This window comes from Carassius auratus, chromosome 5 (assembly GCF_003368295.1).
Source record: "Carassius auratus strain Wakin chromosome 5, ASM336829v1, whole genome shotgun sequence".
NCBI classification, from domain to species: domain Eukaryota; kingdom Metazoa; phylum Chordata; class Actinopteri; order Cypriniformes; family Cyprinidae; genus Carassius; species Carassius auratus.
The window spans coordinates 7899399-7925021 of NC_039247.1; the positions used below are offsets into that span (position 1 = coordinate 7899399).

General features: G+C 35.5%; 1 protein-coding gene across 4 annotated transcripts; it reads left to right on the forward strand.

Moving 5' to 3' along the window:
* The first annotated feature begins 722 nt into the window (after positions 1-722).
* Positions 723-25421, forward strand: LOC113073251 (rab-like protein 6). Of its 4 annotated transcripts, XM_026246143.1 has the most exons (17): positions 724-882; positions 2645-3035; positions 4954-5088; positions 6831-6878; positions 8075-8130; positions 8809-8900; positions 10318-10458; positions 11442-11547; positions 15748-15851; positions 16352-16728; positions 18635-18800; positions 19134-19337; positions 20483-20720; positions 21067-21253; positions 21623-21681; positions 22088-22297; positions 24514-25421. In XM_026246143.1, the coding sequence occupies exons 2-16, from the start codon at positions 2906-2908 to the stop codon at positions 22286-22288; spliced, it is 2244 nt and encodes a 747-aa protein (XP_026101928.1). In that variant the 5' UTR covers positions 724-882; positions 2645-2905; the 3' UTR covers positions 22289-22297; positions 24514-25421. The 4 variants fall into 4 exon arrangements, with proteins under 4 accessions (XP_026101923.1, XP_026101928.1, XP_026101912.1 ...); XM_026246138.1 differs by having other exon boundaries at positions 723-1168; positions 22088-25421; XM_026246127.1 differs by having other exon boundaries at positions 22088-25421.
* Positions 25422-25623: the final 202 nt, after the last annotated feature.

Below are 25623 nucleotides of genomic sequence, written 5' to 3' on the forward strand. Positions count from 1 at the left end.
GAATAATAATACAATATTTTCTAAATGTTATAGAATAATATTGTAAGATATATATAAATAACCAAACAGTGCTATATGTGCTATATACTGTATGTATGGATGGATGTGTGTGTGACACACACACACACACACACACATATTACTGTATAATATATCATAGAATATTATTATATTCTTACATGCATATGCAAAAGCATGTTTTCAATTATTTTGTTTAAATATATAAATATATATTTTATTATTACTGTATATATAATTATATTACATTTTATTATATTATGTTATTATATGATATGATTGATTTTATATATTACAGTAAATTCAAGTTTATTTGTATTGCGCTTCTTACGATACACATAATTGCAAAGCAACTAAAATCTTAAATATTAAGTAGTAGCTTATCAGTGGTGATTGACAGTTTTTGTATGTGCACATGACATAAATGTACAGAAAAATCAATTAAAGACGTAATCAAACAGACGATGAACACTGTTAAAAGCAATTTTTATATCTGATTATATCTTTTCTGAGAGGTGTAAATAGCAGTATACAGTACTTTCCCGGTTGTCTATTTAGATTGTGGATCCCATTCTACCACTCAAGGCATTAAAGGCCTGCTGTTTCATCATAACACCGCCAAAAGGCGTTGAGCGCAACAGCGCCGCTATTCATCATCCTACCGCTAGAGGCGCTGCAGCACAAGCGACGCTCGCCCACCTCACAGTGCTCCTCACGGCATTCCACAGCTGACGGACTCCAAGGGATGAGACGAGAGAGGGATGCTAAGGAAATGTTTCCCTTCAGCGCGGAAAACGGGATACAGTGAAACTCAGCAGTCAGCAGAATGCGACTGAAATATCGCGGGCGAAGACTGTCAACCAGGTAATGCGGTAGCTAGAATAAAACAGAGCTGAGTTTCAATGAAACGTCGATGTTTTGGTTACCGTTAATTGACACGTCGCTTTAGCCGCGCAGCTGATGGCCCTCAAACAGACGAGCGCAAATAATTCACCTCACTAAAATAAACACGGCTATCAATGAGCGCCTTCTCTGGGACAGTTTTCACACTTCCCCGTCAGAGGTTCAGCAGCTTTTAGGTGTAATGTCTCAGTGAATGTATCTGGAGCTGCTAAACAACATTTAACAGCTGGTTCGTCTTGTTATTAAGGTTAGAATACACTGCGATTTAATGTTTATTTAATGTTTTTATGATGTTTAAGTAACGTTAACTAATCAAATCTACGAGTCTGCTGCTATATCGGTCTTGATCTGAGGTTGTGATGATGTTTTCGAGGTTATATGATGTAATTGTCAAATGTGATGCCATACTACATTGTTTCTGCATTTTAAATCTATTTTTACTTGTAGTACTTTGTTGCTTGGGTTAATTTTAAAATTAACCTTAACGCAAGATTAAAATATGACACTTAAAAAAAAAAAAAAACACACAATTCAGAGTTAGTTCTGCTACCAAATTTGCGAAGGAGATTTAGACCAGTAATAACAGACCATCTTAATAAACATAAATAACAATCATTATTATTTTGGAAATTATTGTAATGTTAGAATAAATATGGTAACCATAATAAAACATTAATGTGTTTTATACTTATTAAAGGTGTAGTTCAGCCAAAAATTAAACATTTAAAATATATATTTTTGAGTACGGAGATTGAAAGAATGTAAATTATTTTTTTTATATTTGAGAGAACAAACCCGAAACCTGACTAACTGACTTAAAAACAGCATTCACCAGAAAAAAATACAGTATATTATAATATTTTAGGTTTCTGATAACTGATAAAAATGTATTTATGGTTTAATTTTACCTTTTACAGTGTTTTTAATAAGTAAATTGTCATATAAACACACATATGTAAACCTTGAATTGATAAAAAAGCCAAAATTTTAAATTCTGTCATCATTTATTTACCCTCATGCGGTACAAAATCCCTTTGCTCTTCTTCGTAACACAAATTACGATATTTTTGATGAAATCCAAGAGCCGAGGGTCAGAAAGCTCTCGGATTTCATCAAAAATATCGTAATTTGTGTTCCCAAGATGTAAGATCTCATGGATTTGGAACGACATGAGAGTAATTAATGAGAGAATTTGTATTTGTAGAAGGTTTACATGGACAAGTTACTAAAAACACTTTAAAAAGTAAAAATTAAACCAAAATGTTATCCATTATCAAAAATATTTACCTAAAATATTATTATATAGTGTAGTGTCTTCTGACGAATGCTGTCTCTAATTCAGAAAGTCGGTTAATTAGGTTCGAAGTAGTTTTCAAATATGAAAATTAATTTACTTTAAAATTTCACAATCTTTCTATCTTGGAACTAAAAAATTGATATTTTAAATGTTCATGCTGCTCTTTTCCATGCAAGTAACTTTTCATATGTAAATTTCGGTCCATTTCTCACATGGACTTCTTGTATTGCTTTGGAAAACTTGGCGAATATGAATCCGGACACTTTTATGGTGTTTTATGTGGAAAAGGACAGTGTGAACTAACTTGTGCTCCATGAAAGAAAGAAACTGGAAATGACACGAGAGGGAGTAAATGAAGACTGAATTGATCTTATTTTTGTGAAACTGATGGCTGTTTCTGTGTGCCCATGTTGTTTTTCCTCACAGGTGATGCCAGTAGATGGACAGATATCATCGCAACGGTTACAGTAGCTAAAATGGCACATTTTAGGATTGTAATCTAGAAAGTAAACATCTGTTATCTGCATCAATATATATTGAAGACGGACTCCACTCCTGACCTTCAGACCACGTCACACCTGTCGGCAATATGTTGGGTTAATAATCTCAGAAGTCTTCAATCTTTAAGAGTTTCTCTGGAAGACCAGGTTTTAGTGTTGTTGGACTGCTGAAGAGGCTTTCATCGAGATGTTCACCGCTCTGAAGAAGCTGGTGGGCTCTGAAGCAGGGCAGCTCAGGGATAGAAATATCCCAGCAGGCCTGCAGTCCATGAACCAGAGTCTACAGAGGCGTTTCGCCAAGGGCGTACAATATAACAGTAAGAGCTTTGTGCTTAATCTGATTTTCTTTGAGTAGAGCCTCTCACAAATAGTTTTCGATTGTGTTGAAGACATCCATTGTTTTCTGTTGGGCTTGCCGAGTGAGTTTTTCTTTGTGGTTTGTCTGCTGTATTATACTGTGTTGAATAGAACTCGGCAGCACTTGTTTTGCAACGTTAAACTGTGTTGACAATTTAAAATCAAATTCAAATTTGTGAAACGCTTTGTTTCATTTATTCCGCTTGTGTTAGAAACAAAACTCCTCCTGAACTCTGTTAAGAACTTGTCTTGGTCATGTTTCATCCACAAATCATAAAAAAAAAAATTCAATAAATTCAAAAATATTTAATATAAAAAAGTGAATTTATATATATATATATATATATATATATATATATATATATATATATATATATATATATATATATATATAAAATCTTAAAAGCCCATTTTATATATATATATATATATATATATATATATATATATATATATATATATATATATATATATATATATATATATATATATATATATATATATATAAAATCTTAAAAGCCCATTTTATATATATATATATATATATATATATATATATATATATAAAAAGGGATTTTTCAGGGATTGTTATTTTTAATTGTTGATATTTTCATAGTGAAACACATCTAATGCATGCCAAAAAGTACAATGCATATAATGCACAATTAAATATAATAAAATATATATAATTTAAAAAGTATGTATACTAGTTGTAGACTAGTTTGTGTGTGTTTCAATTTATGCTGACTTAAATAAATAAATAAAAGTGCAAATCCAAATGACAATAACTGTTGAGAATCAAAGGTCAAATCTCATTCTGTGCGTTTTAGTAATGGGATTTATTTTTTTTACTTTTTTTTACGTTACAGTAATGTGAATTTGATTTGAAAATGCAAAATTAAATGTCATGAAAATAGTGTCAACGCAAAAAACAACAACAATAATGTTATTTTCTGTTTATTTACCCACATAATGAAACACAATGTTAAAAACTCGTTAACATCTAATGCATTATACTATATATATAAATAAAGTACACCATTTAAAAAGAACTTGTAAAAATAGTCGTAGATTAGTGTTTTTTTTTACTGCTTGCAATTAATGCTGATTTTAAAAAAAGCATTACAAAATGTGAAAATGCAGTGAGAATCACCTGTATAAAAAAAAAAAGTTCAAATGTCATGCAATGCATTTTAGCCTATTTTGCATTACAGTAATGTGTATTTAAAACAAATATTGTCTTTGTTAACTTTATTAGCTTTATTTTCTTAATGCAAAAACTTCTCTTTATCTTTCCCTTATAAAACTGTTAGGAAACACAAAGTTAAAGATTTGTCCCTTGGAAATGTGAGACATCATAACGCGTGTCATAAGACCAAGATCTCACTCTGTGTCTTAAACATATAACTGTACAGTAACTGAATCCTTCTTTCTTTGCCTGTCACTGGTGTGATGGAGTTGTGTAGAAGTTGTGTTTGACATGCGACGCTGCAGCAGTGAGCCACTCGGTGTTTCTTCATGGACCTGGCTTTGAATACTTACTGTTTTTGTGGCACTGTGTTGTTAAAAAATGCATGAATGATACATGATCACCCACCTACTGGCCTATTTTTCCAGTTGCTTCTCCTTGGTAGAGGTGTCTTTTTTTTTTGACATGCAGATATCCCAAGATGCCAAGCATTTCAACTGTGAAAATTGCATTGTGGTATACACTGTGCTGTATCAGTGCAACTTTATTAATACAAACTTGGTTGAAATTGTCTTGGTTTAGATCTTTCCATTTCCAATCAGTGTGCTTTTTTTATGCTTTGAAACTTGAGATTGTTGATGTATTGCTTGGGTCATATTAATGTTCTTGTGTCTGCTTGATTCTCTCAGTGAAAATAGTCATCCGTGGGGACAGAAACACGGGTAAAAGTGCACTTTGGCACCGACTTCAAGGGAAGAAGTTTCTGGAAGAGTACATCCCTACACAGGAGATCCAGGTCACCAGCATTCACTGGAACTACAAAAGTGAGTTTTGGAATTTTGGAATATCGCAGAAGACATGCAAATAAGCACCGTTTCCATCCAATGAGTCAACGAGAACAAAATCATCGCTTCCTGATAAACTGTTGCTAAATATCAGAAGCAGAAGCCACTGAATATAATTATTTTCAAATATAATAAATTACTTGCGACTCAGAGCGAGCAGACGAAACGAAATAAATGTGGTCATTACTTTCAGTGATGGATGCCTGCTGAAGAAATACTTTGATGCCAGAAATTACTCAGGCAATTAAGAATGACCGTAACATTTCAGATGCTGTGCAACCAGATGGGTCCACTGGTAAATCAGGTTTTGTCGTCCTATAGCGTGAAGCAAATTACTTTTTTGATGCACATGGAGAAATTTACTCCGCAAATGTGTCTAAAACCACCTCAAGCAAGCATAAAAACTTTTTTGTGAATTAAGGGATTAAAAACGGCACGATGGAAACTTAGCTAATGAGTGCCTCGTGCACTATATAACGTCATCCTTCATGGTTTAGGCTAGTCATGTACTGAAAATTCAGCGGTTGAAATAGCAGTTTCCAGTTTTGGCACAAAATATTTTGGAGGTCGAAATCATTGGCTGAAAAACAGTGATGTGTAACTCAGGTATGGACTTTGTCAGTGGCTATTTCATGCTCACTACCTGGATAAACTCCAACGAGTAAACATTTCAGCTGTGTGGAAACTAGTGCTGATTAACAATATTGATTTTTGTCAATACTAATGAGTTCTTAAATCTCAAGATCAGTCTTTTAGTCAGTGTAAATTCTATTTTCTCTTGATGCATGAACTTCACTAAACGTTGTAGCACAACTTTTTGCTTTGTTACTTTTAATATGCAACAAAGTCTCAGATATCAAAATCGTTGAATTATCATGAAATGCAATGTTTTGACATTCTTTAATTTGATGCAACAGATTGATGAATCCTCATCAGTTCAAGCAGCATATTAACTGCTCTTTTCCTCTGTAGTACTACTTAACTCTAGAGAGAAGCATTTTGCTAATTTTATGCATTATTTCACATTATATTTTTACTTAACCAGTTGTCTTTATGTTTTGATAAATCTGTCATTAACATTCAAAAATAATCTTGACTTAAAATGCACTCATGGCAGTTTATATATATTTGTACAACTTGTTGATCATTCAATAAATATAATTGATTATTAAAAAAATATATATTTTAATTCAGTCATCTAAATGAAAAAAAAAAAAATCAGTAAGACAACAAATTATGCAATAATATGTATACCAGTTTATATATATACACACACAATTATAAAGTAGGGTTATTTTATAGTTTTTTTGCCAAGTGCATCCTGAATCTTTCGGTTTTGGCTCAGAATTTAAAGTCAGAATTAGAAAATGTATAATTTTGTAAAAGCATAGATAATAACTGACGTGATTTACCAGCCAAACACATCTGGGCCAAATTTGGTATTAGATTTCTGTCTAATACATTACCCTGCTGTCTGCAACCCTTTCAGAACAGACCTGCGACTCACTTTCGCTTCTCCACTGGTTAAGTAGTCTTTTATGAAGGGAAGTGGTTTATATTCAAAGAACTTTCCGGTAACATAAATTCAATTATATAAATAGACCACCTTATCAGAAATGAGAAATATACTGTACTAACTAGGTAATCTTTTGTAAAGTATCAAAACCTGTTGACTCTTTTTCTAACTGTATTTTGTTCTTGCTTTTATTTGTGCACCGCAGCAACAGACGATGTAGTGAAAGTTGAAGTCTGGGATGTGGTAGATAAAGGTGAGTCTTAACACAACACATACTAGTGCTATAGTTAGTGCAGCTATGCAATATGTGATCCCAAACAAATTTTGTATTTGCAAAGAATCGGTTGAAAGATCTGAATTATGTTTTGTCCGAAAGTCTGTTTTCAGCTATGTTTAAAGGTAACAGTGCAATGTCATATTTTACTTCTTTTTTGTGGTCTGCATATACTCAAAGGGCAAAAGCTTCCTCTTCCAGAAGGTGTAGGTGAGAACTAGTAATCTAGTAGTAAAAAACATTAAACAGCCTCTCTCTCTCTGTGTGTGTGTGTGTGTGTGTGTGTGTGTGTGTGTGTGTGTGTGTGTGTGTCACTTCTCTTCTTTTACTATAAAACCGTGCTCAGAATAGACATCTATATTCAGTAGCCTGTGCTATTATTAGACCCTAGTGTGAATCTGATGGCAACATCTTTCCCACAGTGCATTCATTTTAATAGGGGGTGGGTGATATGTTTAATTTATAATGCATTTTTTATTCCCTTCTGAAATTGTCGTCAGAATGATCTTCTACGATGTAAACATTTCAAACAGCCCCCTTTTAAAAGTTCATAAATGATGCATGAATTGGAAATTCTGTTGATTTTCAGCTTGTTTGAATGACAATACTGCTCTTAAACAGTTTTCTTTTTACACTCTTTGTGAATAAGTAGTTATTACCGGCAAAAATTTACCATGGTAGCCATATTTTTTTTATGACATGCATTATTAAAGTTTTTTTTTCCACCATTATCATCAAAAAATAAAAATGATGATCCCATGTGAATTCATGTGCATCAGACCTGAAGTTTATGTACAGTATAGCTTAATTTGTTTTCTTTAAAATATAATGTTTGTGCTGTTTAAGTTATGTGTCAAACCAGTAGGACATAACAGTAGTGAACTGATAAAATCTGTACCTTAAATGCAATTTTTTTATAATGGTAATGGTACTAATAGGATTATTATTTTATTTTTGGATTGCTTTGACGAACTAGTTGTTTAAGATACTCAGGGTTCCAGTTGGTCTCACTAAAGTGTAAACAAATCCAGTGCAGCTTATGTATGATGACAGTGAAATATTAGTTTGGGTACTGAATGGGTAAGCTTATGATTATTACTCTACTCGTATCTCAGACTCACAGTTACTGAAGTACTGCCACACTAATTGTAATATCCGTGTTTCTCCAACTACTGCAGGGAAAGGGAAAAGACGCGGAGAGAATCTGAAATTGGAAAATGAACCTCAGGAGGTATTTGATAAACAAGGAATATTTGTAGGTAGTTACACTACTGTTGAAAAGTTTGGGGTTGCCAAGTGTTTTTGAAAGGCTCTTCTGCTCACCAAGGAAATGTAATAAAACAGTAATACTGTGAAATGTTGCTACAAATTAAAGTATCTGTTTTTTTATGTAAATATGTATTTTAAAATGTGATTTGTTCCTGTGATGCACAGCAAAATCATTACTCCAGTCTTCAGTGTCACATGATTCTATAGAAATCATTCAAATATGCTGATTTGCCGCTTAAAAATCATTAATTTTGAAAACAGTTTCATATTTTTGTTGAAAGCATGCAAAAAAAAATAAAAAATCTGCAGTCTTTGATGAATAGAAAGTTCAAAAGAACAGCATTCATTTGAAAACGTTTGATCAGTTTAATTCTTTATTTCTGAATAAAAGTGTTAATTTCTTTAAAAAAGGAAAACTTACAGACCACAAACTTTTGATCTGAAGTGTAAGTCTACTTGACAGTTACCATGCAATTAATACTTCAAAGTTTTATTTTGGCTGAATTAAAATCATTTGGCATTTTCAGATGTCTCACTATGTTATCTGTCAACTACTTGCAAGCTGACTTTAATGTTGCATATTCTGCTGGAAACCAGATATAATTTTTTCAATCTTGGCGTTGTTTTGCTGTCTGAGCAGTCTGAAGCCGAGGTGGCTCTCGACGCAGAGTTCCTGGATGTTTATAAGAACTGTAACGGCGTGATCATGATGTTCGACATCACCAAACAGTGGTAAGGAATCTGCCTTTCATTTTTCCCCACATTCACTCTCTTTAAACCCCTCATTCATTCTCCCTCTCCTGTCCCTCCATTTCCACCCCATCATCGCTCTTTCTGATCAGTGGTCAGGATCAGGTGCCAGAAATAGGCGTTGGGTTGCAGCAGGTCTTTGAACGTCTCTTTCTCAGTAGAGTCGAGGAACAAAGAAAGTAATGAAACCAAAACCTGCAGCCCAGAAAAGTATGAGAGACATTGTCAGAGTAGTCCATGTGCCATCAGTGGTTCAACAGTAATGTTATGAAGCGACGAGAATACTGTTCATACACGAATAAAACAAAAATAACGATTTTATTCAACAATTTGCCTCCTCTGTTGTATCTCCACATCACCGTACAGCCAGAATATGAGCTGAATATAGGCAGCTTACGCTCTTGTATGTCAGCCGTGCCACAAGGATGTGCTGTTTTCTTTCAAATCAAAGTGTAAATACATGTAGAGAACGTATCCTTGTGGCGCGGCTGACTCAGAAGAGCTGCCTGCATTCAGCTCATATTCTCCAAAATATGGCACTACGGTGATGTGGAGAGACAAAGAGGAGACAAATTGTTGAATAAAACCATTATTTTTGTTTTATTCGCGTACAAAAAGTATTCTCGTTGCTTCATAACGTTGTGGTTGAACCACTGATGGCTTATGATGCTTATCATCAGTTGGGTAACTTTGGGTATGTGCAGCTCCAACAAAGTTTGAGGTGAAGTATTGCCTTATGACTAAAGTGGCAAACTTGGTCTTATATTAAAATGTTGGCCAATGCTGAAAGTTGCTCTCATAAGAACATTGGGCATTTCCACTTATAAAGCCAAATTTGAATTCTGTTTGTTACATTTAACCTGCTTCTGGGCAGATTTGAGCGTAGATATGTGGAAACTGAATTAAGAATGGAACAATATAGGATCAATTTGTCTATAAAATTCAGCTACCTCAAAGATAGATGTATGGAAAATGGGGCTCAGCTCACTAAATGAATGTTGGCTGGCTGTGATCTTGGCTTACTCAGTCTTCTTTTTTCTGGTCAAAATCTTTTACAAGATAAAGTATCGATGACCAAACAAGACTTTGCTTTTTAATGCTGCTTGCTCTTATGAAACTGGCATTTCTACTATGTGTCTTGCCAATGTATATGTGGATGGTCACACAAGTCTAGGAGTGCTGGCCAAAAATGAAAATAAGATGTTTCGATAAAATCGTTCAAAAATACCCAAACCCAAACTGCGCAAAATGTTAAAACTCATATTTTTAGATATAGATATGTTTATAATATATAAACATATCATCATATGTAAAAGAAAATGTATGCCATTGTGCGTTACACAAGGAAATCATGTCAAAGTAGGTTTCATATGAATCACAGACTCTGTCTTTGCTGCAGGACGTTCAACTACATCCTTAGGGAGTTGCCGAAAGTGCCGACACACATCCCAGTGTGTGTCCTGGGTAACCAGCGGGACATGGGCGAGCACCGGGTCATCTTACCCGACGACATCAGAGACTTCATCAGCAGTCTTAACAGGTGGACAGTTCAAGATTATCCCTCAAAACCAGGGGCTTACGGGCCCCTTTTAGTCCAGCTCAATGTTTGTAGTAGGGCCATGTGAAATATTTGTAATATTTTTCCCAAATTCCGGGATTTTCTTTCCCAGTCATACACACACACACACACACACACACACACACACACACACACACACACACACACATATATATATATATATAAATAAATTCTGGGTTCTGTGTTAATTGTTAAATAAAATGCTAGTAATCAAAAATCATGTCTAATTAACTGAAATCATGAAATGCATACAAATTAATAGCATTTTATTTTTTATGAATTTTTAGGGCCAGATGGAATACAAAAAAATTATCTCTCTCCAAATTTTGTTTTAGAATATAGATTGTTTTTTTTCTTTTATTGGTTTAATTAAATTTTACAAATCAAAAGCCTGTCTAAAAAATTTAAATCATAAAACCTTAACAATATATTAATTTATTACAATTTCTACAATAATTCTATGTTGGCTGTTTAATTATCATAGGCAGCAGTAATCAAATAAAGGATAAAACGGTAACAATATTTCTGTCACAGTTTCTTCAAGTTAAACTTATTTTGATGAGTAGTTGTGAAGACCTTTGAGTTTCAAACAGGTAGTTTTTGTGTCAGATGGCTAAAAAATTATCAGTTTTTTTTTTTTGTGTGTGTGTTAAAAATGTTCAGTAAGCCAGTCTACAAACGAGAAAGCATTTGAACAAATTAAAATTGCACACTTCTAGATTATCTGACCTTGAAAAATGAATTATTTTTGCCAATGTGAAAAATATTCAGCAGTTTATGCTAATGAGTCAAGCAACGGAAGTAACAAGCTTTTCAATAAAAACTGGAAAGATCTGTCTTTTATGAATTACCTACACAAAAAAAAAAAAATTATAATTAAAATAAGTGTATATGTAATTTATCAGTCAACTTTTCCCTAATCCCATAATCCTTTTTTATTGTAGACCTCCAGGCTCCTCCTACATTCACTATGCTGAGTCCTCCATGAAAAACGGCTTTGGTCTCAAATACCTCCATCGCTTCTTCAACATCCCGTTCCTGCAGCTGCAGGTCAGAGGAAACTCTCAAAGTCAGATATGGATGTTTATCTAGTGTTATCATAATTTCAAGTGGAATCTTCACATATCTTACATGGGGATTTGATTTTCATCCGTCGTCTTGCTGTAACACATCTACTGTAGTTGGGGAAGTCGTGGCCTAATGGTTAGAGAGTCGGACTCCCAATCGAAGTGTTGTGGGTTCTAGTCTCGGGCCGGACGGAATTGTGGGTGGGGGGAGTGCATGAACAGTTCTCTCTCCACCTTCAATACCATGACTTAGGTGCCCTTGAGCAAGGCATCGAACCCCCAACTGCTCCCCGGGCGCCGCAGCATAAATGGCTGCCCACTGCTCCGGGTGTGTGCTCACAGTGTGTGTGTGTGTGTGTGTTCACTGCTCTGTGTGTGTGCATTTCGGATGGGTTAAATGCAGAGCACAAATTCTGAGTATGGGTCATCATACTTGGCTGAATGTCACTTCACATGTCACTTACAATGCATTGAAATTTACTTTTTTTTTTTCAAAGCATTATGAAAGAATAGTACGATTGTCACCCAAGTATTCTTAAGATTGCCTTTGTAAACTTATATATTTGTATGCATGCACGGTTTGGGGCTAATAGCGGAATTTTTTTTATTGTGTGTAATTTGTTTTATCACTTTATTTATTAAATTTTTTTGCACTAGTACTGAAATGCTTCTCTCTTTGTTAGGAAGTAAAAAAGAGAGAAATACGAAATTTCCTAATGCATGCATTTTTATTAATTTTTTATTCTGAGCAAAATCTCTTGAATTCACATGTCATAATTAGGATTTCTGAACTCACAGTAGTTCCCACGGTCATTGAAAACCTAGAAATACCAGACGATCAAATCAGATCAAATTGTGATTTTCCTGACCTGGAAAAATCACAGAAATTAATGAAATCTTTAAAGTCTATCATGGAAAACTCCATCAAAAATACTATTTTTTTTTTTTTTTTTTTTAAGATATGCATTGCTCTAAAATATTCCAGTAGCTTGTAATTGATATTAATGAGATTATTAATTTAAAGGAAATTAAACAAGTGTTTTTTAGCATTGTTTGTATATTATTATAGTATTTATTAATATTTTATATAAGCTTTTATATTCATATTCTCGGTTTTCATTTTAATTTAACAATTTTAACGTAATGTTTTAGTAATTTTGTCATTTGTTTTTTAGGTTTTTGTATATTTCTATTTGGTTTTTATTTTTAAATTAGAATTTAAAAATAATATTAAGTTTTACATCTAATATTTCAAAATTATTTTAATTATTTGATATTTTAATCATATTTAAATTATTTAAATAGGTTTAGTATTACATTTAGATTTTGTTACCAATAACAACACTGATGTTAATCACAAATGTTAAAAAAATGGAAATGAATGGGTCAGAAGTTGAGGGAAACCTACAGTAAGACCTTCTTGAGAGCACTCAGTAGGCAACTGTGGAGCAGATTTGAGCACCCCTATTTTAGCAGTAGAGTTAAAGTCTTTACTTTAGATGTATTCTCGTCATGCGTCTCTTGCGACTGGCTGGATGGCATTCATTAATAAGGTAGGTTGAAATTAACCTAGGCATCAATGGCGACGGCTGAGTCTTATGTGTCAGCGTCTCAGGCTCTTCTTGAGGTTACTCCACAGTCAGTAGGTTAGAGGACTGGTTTCAGTTTAATGTATTTTATTGATCCTATTAGAGAAATTAACTTACCTAGTCTAGTTCAATTAACCACCCACACAAGATCATAAATACAGATGCAACCTCTATAGATCTTAAAAGTATCCAATACCATATCATCATGTTATGCCATTTATGAATCCATTTATGAATCTTTTGTCTGTTGGACACTGTTTAGATCTTCTGTTAGTAACAAGTCTTTATTATCTTTGAATAGTGTTGTAAGTAGAACAACCCCGCAAATCCCTCTGCTCAGAATCAGTCCGTCGAGCACAGCATGTCAAACTCATGAAAATTTCAGTGCTGTGTCCAGATCTGTTTTCCTCTCTTTGCTATCTTTTTCAGTCAAAGTTTAAAGGCCACTTCTAACTTGCATGACTTTAAACAAACTTCTAACCCCGAGTATCAGTTCTGTTGGTTGGGGGGGGGGGGGTGAAATGCTCATTTTCACTCAATATCCTGTTAATCTTGAGTACATATAGAGTAGTACTGCATCCTTCATAACTCCATAAAGTCTTTAGTTTTATTATATTTATAAGAGAAAGATAGTCTGTAACGATTTTTCCCGGAAAAACACGACCGGCTGGAGGCGTGACGTGTGGGCGGAGCTAAAGAATCACGAGCACGAGTAAGCTTTTGCAGTTGAGCGCATCTGGAAGCTGTGACATTACCGTGAGGAAAACATCATCCAAAACAAACCATGGCTAACAGTTAGATTCAGCCGTTTATTTATGATCCAGAATCAGATCCAGTGGCTGAATTTTAACAAGAGCAGCATCAGCAACAATGTCTCTATGTGGTATGTACTGAAACTGTATATATTTGCTTAGCGGTTTTGGAAAATGACTAAGTTCCACTTTGTCGTCTTTTTTTTTTTTTTTTTTTTTAAGCTGTAACGTTACATGTGGAAAGTGCAGTTTGATGACAACATCACATGTTGTTTACTTTATGTGCTTACGCGCCGATAGCTAAGTTAACAACACAGAGATATTTGAAGCAGTTTTACTCACCGCATGCGGTTCCAACACACAATCGTGACCCTTTTTCGTTGGGACTGCATTATCCTTAAGAAATAAACGATACGCAAATCCGTCGTCAAATGGCGTCAAAGCATCTTCGAAATGCAGGGAACAAACAAAAACACTTGCACAACTCCGTTGATGCTCTGTAAAAATAAACTCCATCCACTGGTCCCTTAATGCTGTTTCTCTTTTGGTAATCTGTGCAGGGTTGTCTTGCCCTGGCAACCAAAAACACACTTCTTTTGTGACATTTCGCAACGCTCTCGCTCTGATCAGTGAAGTCTGTTGTGCTCTCAGTGCTCTGCTATACGGGAGCGCGCTCTTCCGGCAGAAGTGCCCTTAGGACCCATATAAGGAAATTCCGCTCCATCTAACGTCACACAGAGCCATACTCGAAAAAAACTTTCCGAAACTTGGGACAAACCGAAAGGAGTATTTTTGGAACAGAAATACTCCTTCAAACGTACAACTTAATTTTTGAAACTTTGTCCATGTTTAGCATGGGAATCCAACTCTTTAACAGTGTAAAAAACTCAGTATGCATGAAATAGCATTTCACCCCCCCTTTAAAGGTTTAGTTCACTCCCAGAATAAAAGTGTCCTGATTATTTAATCTCCCACCATGTCATCCAAGATGTCCATGTCTTTCTGTCTTCAGTCACAAAAGAGATGACGGTTTTTGAGAAAACATCCAGGATTTTCTCCATATAATGGACTTCAGTGGTGCTCAATGGGTTGAAGGTCCAAATTGCAGCTTCAGTGCAGCTTCAAAAGGACCTGATCCCACCCGAGGAAGAAGGATCTTATCTTGCAAATCCAATCGTTAATTTTCTAAAAAAATAAATAAACATTTAAATACTTTTTAACCACAAATGCTTGTCTTGCACTAGCTCTGTGATGCTCTTCTGCAAATTCACGCATTATGTACTCATCTAATTTTCTCCTCCAACTTCAAAACTTTCTGCGATTTGTTGTTTTACAATTTTTTAATTAAAGATTGGTTTTGCTAGATAAGATCCTTATTCCTCGGCATGGATCGTGTTGAGCCCTTTGAAGCTGCACTGAAACTGAAGTTTGGACCTTCAACCCGTTATAAAATAATACTACTAATAATAAATAATAATAGGAATAAATAACATTTGCAAATACCATGATATTTTTAATCGTAATTAGTGATTGTGCATTAACAGCTGGCAACATGTCCGTGCACAAATTAGTGTTCTGAACTTATTTACCCAGCGCATTTTTTTTTATTTAGGTCGTACATGCGCATCACTTATGTGCATCTCGGGTTATTGGTAAGTCTGTGTATTTCAGAAAAAGTTGAGCTACAGGCTTGAAGTTTTGCATATTTCTCTACCCATTCGTTTTTAGTCCTCCTCCTAATTTAGAAATAATAAAGCAGGTATCTACTTGAGTAAAAATGAGGTCAGTGTTGATGTCCCTTGAGTTGACCGTGTGTTTGATGTGGCGTGTTTGTGTGTGCAGAGGGAGACTCTGTTACGGCAACTGGAGACAAATCAGCTTGACATCGATGCCACGTTAGAAGAGCTCAGTGTCCAGCAGGAGACTGAGGACCAGAACTATGACATGTGAGTGTGAACCTCATGTACACATACCAGTATGCACACAATATATTTCAGATGCAGTAAAGCAGTGTTTCCCAAACTCCCAAACTATTTTAGATTCAGAAAGAACGCGTAGTCATATCGTATTGTATCGATATCGAGATATCTGGCATGAAAATCGAATCAAATATATAACCTAATATATATAATAAACATATTTAATATTGTGTATTTAATATATAATACTAGCGATTCATATTAATGTGTTGGTAAATTATTGAAATATTAAGGGGGTACCTCAAGTAAATGTTTTACATATAAGGGTTATGGCTGAAAATGTTTTGCTAAGCCTTGCTATAGAACATCATACAGGCTCAGGATTAAGTTGCACTATATTGCCACTGGGACTTTGACATTACAGTCAAGTATATTTCGTTTTTTACTCTGGCCAAGAGCTGCCCACTTAAACAGGAATTTCATCTGACCATCATTTTCAGAATTTTACAAGTTGACTGTCTTTCCAGATTTCTTGAGATGATGGAGTCACGCAAAGCTTATGGCTCTCCGGCTCCCTCTAATGGCCAGAGCCCATCCTCGGGCTCCCAGTCCCCTGTGGTGCTGCCCGGTGCTGCCTCTCCCAGTAACTCCAGCCCCAGTACCCCACAGGTCCCTGTCCCGCTCCAGACCCAATCTGCCCCTCCACCACCTCCATCTATACCACACCCTCCCGCCCAGACCACAGCCACCCATGTACCCCAGACACCATCACAAACCCTGGAGCCTTCGCCCACAGCACCGGTGCCCACACCTGCCCAACCCGCACCTCCTCCTGCCCAGAAACGAGGCTTCATCTCACGCCTGTTCGGATCATCCACTGCAGAGCCATCACCGGACAAACCTGGTCAGTATAGGACGGTGTTATTATAGAGATCATTGATATATTATTGGAGTTTTTCTTTTTTTATATACAGGTTTTCTGCAGATCTTAAAAGCCTTAATTCAATATTCCCTCCACATATTCAGGTCTTTAAATCAAGATGCATTTACTTGAAAAGCAAATTGAAGATATGTAGTCTTGTTTTCTAGTTTACTCTAGTTTATGCTTTAAACAAGAACAAATATCAGCCAGTGGAATATGAATTAATATGAATCCCTTTGAATTAAGGTGGGTTTTTTTTTTTGTTTTTTGTTTTTCTGAATCCACTGGCAGATATTTGTTTGTTTTAATCATAAACTTTTTTTAAATTTAAGAATTTATTCGTATACATTTTTTTTGACTTGGTTTTTGTTTTTATATTTTCTTTTTTTCATTTTAATTTTATTTAAAGTAATAAGTAATTGTGTTGGGCTTTTTTATTATGGTATAAAAAGTTTTTATTACTTTTTAATTAGTACATGAAAATGAGAAATAATGCTTGATTAAAAAAAAAAAAAGCTTAGGTTTTTTTATTCATTTTATTTCAAGAAATAAATATACTTTATGGTTTTAGTTTTAATTAACAATGACAACCCTGGAACAGAAGTCAAAACAACGTCAGTAGAGTTTGCTTAATTCTGGAGATTTTTAGCTGAATAAAAATTATGCTATAAAACATTTAACTTACACACTTGCTCTAGTGTGTTTTTAGATCTGTGTGTGTGTGTGTTTGTGTGTGTGTTGTGCGTTTGTACATGGTTTTTCTATCCCGGTTGCGACTTAAATCTGAACACACACTGACTCATGGGGACTCGTGTCCCCGTTGGGACCTAAATCCCCATGAGGAAACAAGCTTATAAATCATACAGAAGGAGGCTTTTTTTGAGACTGTGAAAATGCTGAATGTTTTCTGTGAGGGGAAGGTTTAGTGTACAGGGATATGATATACAGTTTGTACAGTAGAAGAGCCATTACATCTGTGGAGAGTCCCAACAGGGATAGTAAACCTGACGTGTGTGTGTGTGTGTGTGTGTAGGTTTGCTAATGTGACTATATTGACTGTAGTAAAGAGGGGCTGTCTTCCAGAGACTACATTCATTGCCTTATATACTGAATACCACTGAGACATTATCAGGCAACACTGGAGCTGCCACTGCACAGTCATTACAGAGACCGGTGGACTGACAAACACATGCACAGCTCTGCACCAGTGCATTTACTGCTGCATTGCAGATCCTGGGGGATGGGACCAAGCAGAAGGACACTAATGCACTTCCTGTCAACACACATATATATATTATATGCATATATTTTGCTTGCTTAATTTTGTGTGGTTTCACAAAAGCTCCCTTGTTCTGGGGAATGCTGGATCCAGTTTCCATTAATAATTTAATCAGCATCACAGATGGTATGTTTTATCAGTTTCTTTTTCGTTTTATTTGGATTTTAGCATGAGAAGTATAGATATATTCATATATTAATTTCCATACTGCATTTTATGTGTTTTGGTGAAATTTTAGCACAAATACTGGATATTTAACTTTTGAGTTTGTAGTATTATTGAAATTACTTCTTCTGAATGTTGTATTGCTGAATGTTAATATATATATATATATATATATATATATATATATATATATATATTAGTAAACATATTTTAATAATTAATAATAAAAGTTTAATATAATATAATAACAGGAAAATACTATAATGGTCAAATATTTGCACAAATTTGTGCCTCTTACCATTAATACACAATACATTAATAGGATTTCACTCAACTTGCGTTTGGTTAAAATGCACGCCTGACCTGTTGCCATGTAGCTAGAAAAGCATTTAGCTTATTACATGCATTAGTTTTAAAACCTTTAAGGTCTTTTATCTTCTTTAGAAACTGCAGGTTCTGAAGACCCAAAGTCCTCTGGAAATGTGCAGTGTGTGGATGACTTTGTGCCGGAGGTGGGCCTGGACCGGACCTTTCTGGAAGATGGTGGAACAGCAGCAGTTAAATCAAAGAAAAAACCTCCAGCATCAGCTCCCATCCTGGACAGTGATAGGTAAGCTGTGATAACGGATAGTTTGTTTCTAAAAGCAAAAAACATAGCTTGTCTGAGTATTACTGTAGTCATCTCAGCAGTTTATGAACAAACTGGACAGGATTACAAATAGGATTTTTTCATTTCCTCAGATCAACGTGATTTTTCTGTCTCGGAATGAGTTTGATTATGGTTCTGTTGTTTTATAAGAGATGAAGAAAGTAGTGAACAAACATCTTTATTTAAAATAAGGACTGATGCATTGATCACAAAAAGAGCAGGGGGATTTATTAAGAAAGTGAGTTTAATTTTGGTCACGTTAAACTCCTGAGAGCTCTCCTGTGTTTTCCTCAGTGATGGAGAGGGACGGGGAAATCCTCTGGTCTCCGGCTTCCAGGATGATTTAGATCCGGATGACAGAGTGCCGTCCCATCCTGCTGTTAAAGCGGCGGTCCCGAGCATAGGCGTCACACTCACGAGTGATGATGAGGAGGAAGATTCATCTCTGCCCTCAGCTGCCCAGCACAAAGGCATCGGCTCGGGGTCAAACTCAAAGGGGTAAGAACCGCCTGCAGATGTGTCAAATGCGTCATACATTTCACAGATAGACTTCAGTGAGATGCAGACGTGCTGAGACCTGACCAGAACTTCCTGAAGATCTGTTGTGTGTTTTTAATTAATTTCCCTCACTGTTGATGAGCTTTCGAAATAGAAATGATTCCATCAGCAGAGAGACTTATCTAATTTACTTTAATTAAATCACTCTTAATGAAGGCAAAACCTGTTTTCATTTCTTAATGATATTATTGTTTTCAATTAATGCTACTTGGCACAAGTGATTTCCATGGATGGAGGGATGGATGGATGGATGGAATGACTGACAAATGGAGAGATGGATTGAAGGATAGATAGAGGGATGGAAGGATGGATAGATAGACTGACAAATGGAGAGATGGATGGATAGAAGGATAGATTGACAAATTGAGAGATGGATTGAAGGATAGATAGAGGGATGGAAGGATGGATAGATAGACTGACAAATGGAGAGATGGATGGATGGAAGGATAGATTGACAAATTGAGAGATGGATTGAAGGATAGAGGGATGGATGGATGGATGGATGGATAGACTGACAAATGGAGAGATGGATGGATGGAAGGATAGATTGACAAATTGAGAGATGGATTGAAGGATAGAGGGATGGATGGATGGATGGATGGATAGACTGACAAATGGAGAGATGGATTGAAGCATAGATAGAGGGATGGATGGATGTTTGGATGGATGGATAGACTGACAAATGGAGAGATGGATTGAAGGATAGAGGGATGGATGGATGGATGGATGGATAGACTGACAAATGGAGAGGCGGATTGAAAGGTAGATGGAAGGATGGAGGAAAGGATGGATTGAAGGAAGGATGGATGGATAGACAGACTGACAAATGTAGAGACTGATTGAAGGATGGCTAGATAGATGGATAGATAGTTGGATAAATTGACAGATAATTCATGGATGGAGTGATTGATAGATGGATACATGGCTGGACGGATAGAAGGACTGATGGAGAGACAGACAGATGGATAGATGTATGTATAGATGGACAGAAGGCTAGATCTCTGATGAATAATTATTTGGAGTCAGGATGTTATTTGCTTAGAAAGCACCTCATATTTTCTGTGGAATCTGACTTTCAACTTTAGATCTACAGTGAACTCTGTCAAACAGCTGCAAAACAAGCCAAAGCCAGCAGAGAGACCCCAAAGCCTGAAGACCCCCGCAGGACCTGCAGTGCAGCGACAAGGCCTGAAGACAGGAGGCGCCGTCGAGGCCAACTCAGATTCAGACCAAGAGGCTCCAGTTGCTCATCAGATCATTTCACTTGTCATGGACGACCCTGAATTTGAGAGTGAAGAGCTTGACGTACCTAATATCAAGAAGGTAGAAAAACAGTTTTTAGGCTTTTGATAATAAGTTGCTTAAGTTTAACCAATCAGCGACTTAAATTTCGAGCCATGGCCTGCTATTCCACGCTAATTTTTTAAATATGTCGAATTAGATTTCATTTTAATCTTAGTGAAAGTTTTTCTGAAAAGAAAAATTTTGTTTTTAGCTTTTAATTTACTTAATGATAATATCTTTGACTGAAATACACTTAAATCTATCACAAATGTTGTTCTCAGAGAAATAAAAATCATCTAATGCGCCTAGATAATAAATGGTTACTTTGCCACCAGATAAATGCCATTCAGTCTCTCATCTTCTCTGCTTTGTCTGTTTTCTGCAGGGCACTTTTTCTGCACGAGATGACTTATCTGACCCGTCAGATGATGGGTTTGTGCTAGCTGGACTCCCAGAGCCCCCCAAACCTGTTGCCCCCTCATTTAAGACCCTCAACAGCAACATTGACCTGTTTGGCCTAGGATTTGAAGAGATGACACATAATAGTAAAGACAGCAGTGAAGACCAGGAAGGTAACATTCAGTAAATGACTTGCTGATCAAAGCAATACTGAAAACTAACGAGGATTCACGCCCTTATCTTTCTTTAGCCAAAGGGGAATGGAGATATATATATATATATATATATACATTATTACAAGATAAGTCAAGATTACATTATTTAATCAGTCATTTAAATCTAGCCTACTTTTTGATGGTTAATTTAAGTGTCAATTTAATGAACTGTTCAAATGAAAAAAAAGTTAACTTTTAGTGGATCTTTGAAAACATTGGTGCATTTTTTGGTCTGGGTGAGATTAACACAGGTTATGCTGTCACAGAGCACTGCAACTTCATTGCTTTCTGAATGTGACGCATTTCCATGTGTGTTTTATCTTGCAGATAATGAAAGCAGACACTCCACAAAGGAAAAGAAAAAGAAGAAAAAGAAAAGCAAAGAGGTAAGATACAGAAAAAACCTAACCATATTAAAACTAACCTAAAATATGGTTACCCAAAACCTAACCATATTAGTGATTGATTGTGACTGATATATCATCCAAGGCAATTAAACCTGCACATATTGTAATGTTTGCAGCATCAGTAGTGTGTGTCACTTCCAAAATCTACCAGCAAGCTTGTCATCTGATAGTGTCCAGTTTGTTTATTGATATTTGTGGCACATTTAGTCGGATCTTGTTTACTTGTGTAGTGCTTATATCCAACTTGTTTCAAAACAATTTACAGATAATAAACAGAAAAAGAAAACAATTTCAGAGTTGTAATATTCTTCCTTTTTTTTATGCCATCAGATTTTGTTGCTTGTGCACAAACTGTCTTTACATGTAATGAAATTTTTTGTTCTAGGAGGATGAGAAAAGCAGCAAGAAACGAAACAAACACAAGAAAAAGGAAAAAGATGAGGTGGGAACAGGAGATGAGAAAGAAAAGAAGAAGAAGAAATCATCAAGGACCAAGAAAGCAGGAACCGTGGACGCTCTTGAGGCCTTCCTCACGGGTGGAGACGGACCAGGAAACAGTGAGGGCGGAAACTATGAAGAACTCTAACCAATCAGGGTTTGACATCGCCAGCTCATTTTCAAGTCCATTCCGCTTGTTTTTCAGTGCCTAACCTTTCAGATTTTCACAGCGTTTTTGTTCTTCCAGCATTGCAGCTTTATAAATTGGTATGTTGGCACTATTTGTCACATCATGACGCTTTTTAAAGTATATCAGAATTTTCAGACCTGTAATTTTTAGATGCGTTTTCTCAGAAAGATTCTGATATGAACTGATACAAACTCACTTTGCCGTTCCACGAGCAGGTCATTTTAGCTTTATTGGTTTTGTCCGTCTTTGTCAGTGTATCTATGTGTCCCTGGAAGTTTTTGGCAACTCTGTGTGCTTGCATTTTCATTTAGCAAAAATATAGAGGGATTAATCAGACTTGCTTTCAAATCGAGCAAACAAATTTGCCCGCAATACATGAGCAGAACTAATTTCTGTGTCATGCATTCAAAAAACTGTTTGCATTTAATTGAATATTTCCACTCACGTCTGTAAACCATTCTTGCATAAATTGTCCAGTGCAATTATATTCAACAATTAATGGTTTTCATGAACGGTTTGCACACAATTTAATTCTGCATGTGCTTCATGATTGAGACCTGATATGTTGTGACGCTGAATTGTCTTCCAAATGCTACATCATATTACAAACCTTTAAAAATAATCAGTCGTAACTAATTTAATACCATAAGCCTCTTTCGCCATCAGTTTCTTTCCATTAATGCCTTGTATTGTTTAACACTTAACACTAATAAAATGAATGCCTTTATAGAGCAATCCTAAAACATAAATTAGTAACCGAGGCTCTGATAGATTGCACAGAATTACTGTGAGCTGGAGACACACCACTGCAGCAACTGCAATCACGTTTGCAATTAGATATAAGATTAATTAGGACAAAGTCAATCAGATTGTTTTTTTGTTTTTTTTTGGCAACTTCTGCAGTTAGTATAATTAGGATCTACAAATGTGTTTCGTAATCATAGTAGTTATTTCTTGTTCCAAATTCTTCTCTCATTGTCTGTTTGCCGTGTCCTGTCTGTTAAATGTTACGTCTGTTATTTTTGTCATGGCTTGTGTACTTGTAGATCTAGTGTTTTAGATGCACTCCAGATCATTTCAGTGATGGACAACCAGGAACATCGTCTCTGGTCCTGTGATGATGAGGCACTTTGAATGTCCTTTATGTTATGGCAAACTCATTTAGAGGTGGCTCGTGCATAAAAATTTCATAATTTTGAGTGACAGCCCTGTGTAAATTACTAAATGCAACTAAACAGAGCTGAGCTAAAAGTGATCAAAATAATGAGTTCTGCTTGATTTGGTGACCCAAGGGGGGAAAAAGTGTTTTAGTGAAAGATCTAAAAGAAAAAGAAAAAAACTATGTAAATTTGTAAAATATTCAGCACATAAAGTGGAAGTAAAATCATAGTTTGAATGCACACATTTATACTTTGTAATATCATCATAAATTGGATAATATAAATGATCCATTAATATTTTGAAGTTTAGACAAATGATTGTTTACTCGTCATTCCTAATGGGCATCATTCATGAATCCAGATCAGAATCGTTTTAATCAGTGGTTAAATCAAATTAAAGTGAAATGACCATTTACTCTACACAAACGATTCATTCTCATCGTGTTTCATGAATCAATCCCAGTGTTTACTTCAATGCCCCCTTTTTATGCTTTTGATTAATCAAATATTGATAAATGATTACCAAATAATTCCATGCAATCTTACTTCAGTTGTTCCATCATATGGAATGTTTAATAACTATTTCTGTACAGTTTTACCAGTTATTCATTTTGCTTGCGTTTCATGAATGAATCCCAGAGTTTACTTGCACTGCCCCTTTATGCTTTTTTAATTAGCATTTATCGTGTATTGATAAATGATTAGGCCTACTAAATAATTGCAGGTGTTTGTATTTCAATTGCTGGATCACATTGAATGTGAGAACAGATTTACCAGTGATTCATTTCGATTGTGTTTCATGAATGAATTCCATTGTTTACTTGCAATGCCCGTTTTTGCTCTTGTTATCATCATATATTGATAAACAACCAAATAATTTCAGGCGGGAATCTATTATTCTAATGAGCCAGAATGTTGTGGAATCTGATTGGTTTCATCTTAAGTGGAAGAATGACATCACCCATAGAGTTGTGCACCTCAGACAAAATGACAATGTACTTTCTTTTGTTTTCCATTTGACAGTACTATGAACATTCACCTTGGCATCAACCTTTGAACTTCCAGCTTTTTTGGTCCAAAAATTGTCCATCCCTTTTGTAAACTATCCCACTATGGCTTACCCTCAGGATACGCCCTCAACCTGTTGAAACTGGATTTTGATTTCTGCCGGTAAAGATGTTTTCTCAGAATCCCACAAGGAGTTCAAGGTCATCCTTAGGGTGAATAGCCTGTAACTAAAGGTACGTTTAAAGACGTGCAGATTCCTGTCTGTCTCGTGCAGCAATCATCTGCATATCTTATGTGGCTGCAAATTGGCTCCACACGCGCCTGAGAGCATGTGATGCATCACGCTGTCACCATGGAAGCACACGCCTGGGAAAACTGTCTCTACACGCTCACTGTGATAAACAGTCCCACTGTCCTGGATTTACGAGCATACTGTTAATACTCTAACCCCAAACCAGCCTAAGGGCAGAAGTGCGCACCTCGAACACATATCAACTTCCTTTTTACTCTGCCCTCTAGTGTGATTGAGCCTGAAGGGCCCTTGATTTATTTATCTATTCGTTTGGCATGCATATTTTTTCCGAACCACATGAGAAAAGGAGATGGGAAATTAATGTATTGGTGCTGCATTAGCTCTTGCTGGCTTTTGGACTGCATGCAATTATTAGCATATTTCCTGTGTAATGTTTCACAACTACTGCTTTCATGGACCAAAAATGTTTGAGAACACTAGTTTTATACCGTATATTGGTTTTATTTTATTCATAAAGCATATATGCATTCCAAAGCCTTTGTTTGGAATGGCTGTGTTTGCCTATTTATTGTTTTTGCTATACCCTGTTTCATTACCCAATGTATTCATGTTTCATTTGTGTTTCAATTGTTTAATAAATACAATAAATTTTTGACCCGTTTTGTATGGAGTTAAGCTACTTAAGTTAAAGATTAATTTGTTGTAATGATGAAAAATGAATATATATATATATATATAAATTATGCATAATATACACACAAACAAAGTTTGTTTGTTTTTTGGAGGGGGAGGGGGGTCAAATCGATTAACCGGGATCAATTGCATCCAAAATAAAAGTATAAAATATATATTTATATATATATTTAAATCAT

Excerpts from the sequence above, each read along its gene's own strand:
- LOC113073251 (XM_026246138.1), top strand. The coding sequence starts at position 2,906 with ATGTTCACCGCTCTGAAGAAGCTGGTGGGCTCTGAAGCAGGGCAGCTC. Across the intron at positions 8,901-10,317 it reads TTCGACATCACCAAACAGTG|GACGTTCAACTACATCCTTA; the intron begins GTAAGGAATCTG and ends TCTTTGCTGCAG. Across the intron at positions 15,852-16,351 it reads GAGGACCAGAACTATGACAT|ATTTCTTGAGATGATGGAGT; the intron begins GTGAGTGTGAAC and ends CTGTCTTTCCAG.